This window comes from Nyctereutes procyonoides, unplaced genomic scaffold (genome assembly GCF_905146905.1).
Source record: "Nyctereutes procyonoides isolate TBG_1078 unplaced genomic scaffold, NYPRO_anot_genome, whole genome shotgun sequence".
In the NCBI taxonomy this organism is placed as follows: domain Eukaryota; kingdom Metazoa; phylum Chordata; class Mammalia; order Carnivora; family Canidae; genus Nyctereutes; species Nyctereutes procyonoides.
Genome location: NW_026575025.1, coordinates 10,298,966 through 10,305,181, shown reverse-complemented (window position 1 = coordinate 10,305,181; position 6,216 = coordinate 10,298,966). Strand labels below are relative to the sequence as shown.

Below are 6,216 nucleotides of genomic sequence, written 5' to 3'. Positions count from 1 at the left end.
CCTGTGCACCTTTATATTCCCATTTCTCAGGTGAGAAGACTGAGGTTGGGGTGGAGAGTGCAGGCCCAAGGTCATGAAGCCTAGGGCCCTGGGTGCCCTGGCCCCCAACCTGCCAGCTCTTAAGTGGAGCCCAGGACCTCTGTCCAGGGAATGAGGTGTATCACACCTTTCCGGGTTATAACTGCTTTCTCCCCTACAAGCAAGGCTTCCAGGGTGGGATCTGGGTGGGCTTAGCCCTAGGCCTGCTCCTCAGAGACACGTCGCCTGGGGAATTTCCCACCTTTGAGATCCCCCTCCACGTTTTCACAGCAGGGGAAATAGGCCCCAAGATCAAGGACTCGGCCAAGGTCGCAAGCGCAAGCGCGGCAGGAGGCGAACCCAAGCTTGGGTCGGCCAGCCCGGGGTTCTCGGGGGCGGGGGCAGCGCCCGCTGTACCAGGCGATGCCGGCGGCGCCGCGGGTGCCGCGGGGGCGGGGTCAGCGGAGGGCGGGGCGCCGGGCACCGCGGCCGCCGCCGCCACCACCGCCACCGCCACCGCCACCGCCGCGCTCGGGCTCGAGCTCGGCGCACTCCCTGCGCGGCCGGCGAGCCGAGCGGACGCCCTCGGGGCCGCGCCGCAGCCCTCCGCGCTCCCCCCTATCATGCCCCGGGCCCGGGCCCGGGCCGCCCCAGCAGCCAGGACACGATGCCCGAGGGCGGCGGAGGCGACAGCGGGGAAGTGCCTGCGTTCATCCCGGACGGCGAACCGCTGCGGGAGGAGGTACCGGCGCCGCGTGTTGGGGGGCCGGAGCAGGGGCTGGAGCGGGGCGAGGGGGACAACGGAAGGGGCAAACCCTGGACGGGGGCTGAGGTGGGAGGTCTCCAAACCCCAGCTTCCAATGACGTCACTAGGGGAGCCGACGTCTGGCGTGTCGGGGGGCTCGCGTGGGGGTCGGGTGGGGGCGCTGGGAAGGCAGGAGGGGGCGACTCCCGCCCCGGGCGCCCCTTCGTCCCTCCTCGCCCTCCTGTGACGTCAGCGCCTGGCCCCCGCGCGCCCTCCTTCCGCAGCGCAGCCCCTCGGCCCCAACGCCCCGGGGTCGGACCCCCGCCCCCCGCAGCCCAGCGGCTCACGAGGTGCCCGGGCGGCGTCTGCAATGCAGCAGCAGTAGCCAGGGCTTGAGGGAGGCAGCGGAGGGAGGAGGGGAAAGAGGAGAGGAGGCGGCCTCTGGTACCCCTTCTCCCTTCCCCCGCGGTGAGGCCCGGGGCGGTGGGGGCGGCCTTCCTGCTGGCTGGGACCCCCAGAGTGGCTTCTGCTCAACCCTGGCCAAGAAGAGGATCTGCAGGAATGTGGGGCCCTGTGTGGAGTGCAGGGGGGATAGGTGATGAGAGGGTCTGTGGATGTGCTTGGATGGATGGATGTAGTGCACTTGTGGGTGTGTGAATGCTAGTCCACGCTCCCGGCATCTGGGGTGAGCCAAAGTCAGGTGGTGGTCTGGTGGGTCCTTGGCTTGGGTGATGTGGTCATGCGTGAACATGTTCTGCTGTGGGTGGGTCTCTCCCCTGGAGTCTAGTGTGTGAGTGTCAGGTTGCAGTAGGGGTGGGGTTAGGGGATGTGCACTGTGGTCAGGTGAGGGTCTGATGTGTACCTGGGCTTCAGGGAATGTGTAACCCATGTATGCCTGTGTGTGTCCTGTGGTGGGTGGGTCTGTGTGGGGTGTGTGTGTGTGTGCGGGTGGTGAAAGTATGCACTTGTGCACCGTGTTATGGTTATGAGAGATTGTGCCCTGGGCATTGGTGACCGTCTGGTGTCTGGGATGGGCAGGCAGCCTGCACATCTGTGTGAGGTGGGCCTGTGATAAACATGGTGGAGGATGTGGATGTGTGGCCCGCCCTGCAGGTCAGCGGTGATAACGAGTACCTGTGGTGGGTGATGGAGTGGAGGGGGGGGGGTGGGCTGCCCTGGGCTGGACTGGGGGCATTTCTTCTCCTCTTGGGTCTCTCGAGAGACTGCCCAGCAGCTGTGCTCTACCCCCTCCCTCACAGCACAGATGGGCAGTGGAGGATGACACTCCATCTGCTCCCCCCAGACTTACACCTCCCCCGTTCCCAGCTCTTCCTCTTTCTCACTTACTTAAAAGCTTCTCCCAAGTCTCTAAGTGAAGCCAAGGGACCAGAGGGAGTCTCAGGATAACAGTAATAATATTTATTCCTGGGGCCAGACTCTGTGCTGCAATTGCCACATGTAAGGTCTTCTTGAATCCTCACAAAAGCCCCAGTCTCCAGATGAGGAGACTGAGGTACAGAGGGCATGAGGGACCTGGCCAAGTCATACAGTAAGTGGTGGAGCCAGCAGTGAATCCCAGGCAGTGGGGTTCCAAAGCCCATGCTCTTCACCCTTAGGACCCCTGCCACGCCGGCCTCCTGTACCAACAGGTCCAGGAATTAAGGCCTGGAGAGGACAGGAATGTGGCCAAGACCACACAGAAAATGAGGGGGAGAACTGGAACCAGAGTTCAGTTTTCCCAATGACCAGTCAGGAGGTCCTTCCTTCTCTTGGCAGAGATGTGTCTGCTTTTCCCTGGGTGCCCTTGACTGAGGGATGATGGGGCACAGTAGAGGACAGCTTGGGGGCAGACAGGCCCCAGTTTGAATCATGTAGCTCTACTGTGAGGGCTGGAGGGGTGAGGGCTGGAGCAAGATGCTCTGTCCCTTCGGGCCTCAGTTTCCTCCTCTGTAGAGTGGAAAGCAGAGCCCCAGCTCCTTCTTGGGGCTTAAGCAGAGGGGCAGGAGCAGCCAATGGCCCATCCTGATGCCCACCTCTCCTCTCTCTGCCCACCCCGCAGCAGCGGCCCCTGAAACAATCCCTGGGAAGCTCTCTGTGCCGAGAGTCGCACTGGAAGTGCCTGCTCCTCACACTGCTCATCCATGCCTGCGGCGCCGTGGTGGCCTGGTGTCGCCTGGCCACGGTGCCACGGCTGGTCCTGGGGCCTGAGGCAGCCCTGGCCCGCGGGGCTGGGGGCCCCCCGCCCACCTACCCCGCCAGCCCTTGCTCAGATGGCTACCTGTACATCCCGCTGGCCTTTGTCTCCCTTCTCTACCTCCTCTACCTGGCTGAGTGCTGGCACTGCCACGTGCGCTCGTGCCAGGCGCCGCGCACTGACGCCAACACCGTGCTTGCCCTGATCCACCGGCTGCAGCAGGCGCCGCCCTGTGTCTGGTGGAAGGCCACCAGCTACCACTATGTGCGGCGCACCCGCCAGATCACCCGCTACCGCAACGGCGATGCCTACACCACCACGCAGGTCTACCACGAGAGGGCTGACAGTCGCACGGCTCGCGGCGAGTTTGACTACTCGGCCCACGGCGTTCGCGATGTCTCCAAGGAGCTCGTGGGCCTGGCTGACCACGCGGCCACGAGGCTGCGCTTCACCAAGTGCTTCAGCTTCGGCAGCGCCGAGGCCGAGGCCTCGTACCTCACCCAGCGGGCCCGCTTCTTCAGCGCCAATGAGGGCCTGGACGACTACCTGGAGGCCCGCGAGGGCATGCACCTGAAGGACGTGGACTTCCGCGAGTCGCTCATGGTCTTCGCGGACCCGCGCAGCCCGCCCTGGTATGCCCGCGCCTGGGTCTTCTGGCTCGTGTCGGCGGCCACGCTGTCCTGGCCGCTGCGCGTCGTGGCAGCCTATGGCACAGCCCACGTGCACTACCAGGTGGAGAAGCTTTTCGGTGCCGGCTCGCCCCCCTCTGGGGCGGTGCCCAGCGGGCCCCCGCTGTCCCGGGTGGCCACGGTGGACTTCACCGAGCTGGAGTGGCACATCTGCTCCAACCGGCAGCTGGTACCCAGCTACTCGGAGGCCGTGGTCATGGGTGCCGGCTCCGGTGCCTACCTCCGTGGCTGCCAGCGCTGCCGTCGCTCCCTCAGCAGCAATTCGCTGCCCCCTGCCCGGCCCGGTGGGCCCCGCCTGCCTTTCAGCCGCAGCCGCCTCTCTCTGGGAGCTGGGGGCCGGGCCACACCAGGGGTCTTCCGAAGCCTGAGCGGGGGGCCACTGGGGCGCCGCGGAGAGGACACAGAGCCCCTGGAAAGCCCACCGTGCTACGAGGACGCCCTATACTTCCCGGTGCTCATTGTCCATGGTGACAGCGGCTGCCAGGGGGACGGGCAGGGTACACTCTGAGACCCGTGGGGTCCCCAGGTGGCCTCTTCCCCACCACCCCGCCATGGGCTTTGATGCCTGAGCGGCTGTTGTCCGAGATAGGAGGGAAAACAGACCAGCACACGAGGGGTGGGGGAGGGGTAGAGTCCTTAATCAGACTGAAGCGCAGCAACCCAGGGTGATTTGGGGGGTGAATGGACACCACTGAAGTTGAGTCTGTGAACATCCCAGCATGGGTCCCCACCACCACCGTGTTCCACCCCCTGCGATGGCTGGTGATCTAGCCTAGAGACCTGTCAGGTTGGGCAGGGGGGATGTTTCCAGAAAGCCTGGGATGGGGAAGGAGTCCTGGGGACAGCTATTACATGCAGCAGAGGGCTGCTTACCTGCTCTTCCCTGCATGGCTGAGGCCACATTGGGAGCCCTCGAGCAACCCAGAAGCACAAATTGGTGGTTTGGGGCTATGCCCAGTTGGGCTGGCTTCCAAGAAATTGAAGAGCTGGCTGTGACAACACCACAGCCTGGCCCCACTACAGCCCCAAGTCCCCATCCTCCTCGCCTGACAACCGCTCCCTGCCTACCCTCTGGTCTCTGCTCAGGGCCAGTCCCTGATCAGACTGTGGCACAGCCCCTGTACTGGGAGCCTGGTTCTTGGAGCACAGCCTTGTCCCCCTTGGCCCCCTGTTTTTCCCTGGTGTACCCTCCCCTCATATCCAGCTCCCCTATGACCTGGCGTTCCTTCTTAGGACCCTGCCTTGATCCCACATCTTCTGGTCTCTGCTCCTGTCCCCCCAAAGTCCACATCCGCCTCTATCAGCCACGCACACTCTCCCCCCGAGGCTTTGTCCTCTCATTGCTCCCCCAGACTTCTCTGCTCTTCACCTTCCTGATGACCCACGGGGCCCAGGGCCACAGGGCATCCGAGGGACCTCGGCCTTGGCCACAGCCTCTTGGACGATGCACCTGCTCTGCCATGGAGGCCCCTGCTTCTCCCATCAGTGGGGCCAGGCCCATGGGACTGTTCCTCCTCCAGGGAGGAGAGAGTAGTCCCCTTCTTCCCAGCTGGGGTTTCCACCACCTCTAGGGTGTCAGTGGGTGAGGGAGGAGGCAGAGAAGACACAGATAAAATAAAAGATATGAAATGCAAGGTCTCACGTGCATTCCTAAGTGGTGGGTCTAAGGCCATTACAAGTGCAATGGGCCACCCTGGGTTAGCGTTTCGATGCTTGGTTCTGGAAGGGGGGGCCAGGTTGGGCTCCAGTGTTCCCAGGAACAGGGTAAGCTGAGAGGGAACCTCTTTGCCCAGCCTAGGGCCTGAGACTCAGGTTTAAGTTGCTCTGAGCAGCTCACCCCAACTGACTGGCATCTGGGTCACTTCTAAGGCATTGTCCAAGTGGTCCATCTTCCAGCCCAGTGGGGGTTTTTGTTCTACCGCTGGACATACTGAGGTCTAAGAGCCTGGTGACTGGTCCCCAGAGTGGAAGAAAAGAGCTATGGTCTGTGGCGTAAGTTCAGTTCCCTCAATGGCCACTGGTGTTCGGGGGAGTGGGCGCTAAGCATGTCGGAGGACACAGGTGGGAAATAGCCAGCCCTGAATCAGCACTTGGGATCTGAAGATCAAGAACGAGGGCAAATGAAGGGCCTCACTCACTCCTGGAGGTGGCATCTTCACATGGATGGCCGTGCAGGGAGTTCACTGTGCCAGGGCACCGGGCTAGAGGGCAGATGTGGGTGGAAGGCAGCCTGTGGGCCTCTCCTCCAGCCCCAGCATGGAGCTGCACCCACCTGCATGAAGGCACCCTTTTCTAATCCGTGCAAAGACAGTAGAAGGACTGGTGGTGGCCCTGGAAGGGTGCTGAGAATGGGTGGGATTCACCCGGGGCAGAGACAGGGCAGGGTGTTCGGGGCTGTGGGATCTGCCTGCACAAATGCCTGGGTGCAGAACATGAAGCAAGGTGTGAGAAGGAGATGGAAGCCAAGAGCCATGAAACAGTTGGCTGAAGTCTTCACCACCAAACCCCAGAATTTGTCCATAAGCTGGGGCAAACAGGAACCACAGGCATGGTTGAGCAGGTAAGTGACA

At 63.1% G+C, this 6,216-nt stretch overlaps 1 protein-coding gene across 1 annotated transcript; it reads left to right on the top strand.

The window, feature by feature from the left end:
• The first annotated feature begins 549 nt into the window (after positions 1–549).
• On the top strand, positions 550–5,959 carry TMEM151A (transmembrane protein 151A). The gene is made up of 2 exons (XM_055314730.1): positions 550–760; positions 2,823–5,959. The coding sequence occupies exons 1-2, from the start codon at positions 686–688 to the stop codon at positions 4,152–4,154; spliced, it is 1,407 nt and encodes a 468-aa protein (XP_055170705.1). The 5' UTR covers positions 550–685; the 3' UTR covers positions 4,155–5,959.
• Positions 5,960–6,216: the final 257 nt, after the last annotated feature.

Coding starts and splice junctions, on each gene's coding strand:
- TMEM151A (XM_055314730.1), top strand. CDS start 686: ATGCCCGAGGGCGGCGGAGGCGACAGCGGGGAAGTGCCTGCGTTCATC. Junction 761..2,822: donor GCGAACCGCTGCGGGAGGAG/GTACCGGCGCCG, acceptor CCCACCCCGCAG/CAGCGGCCCCTGAAACAATC.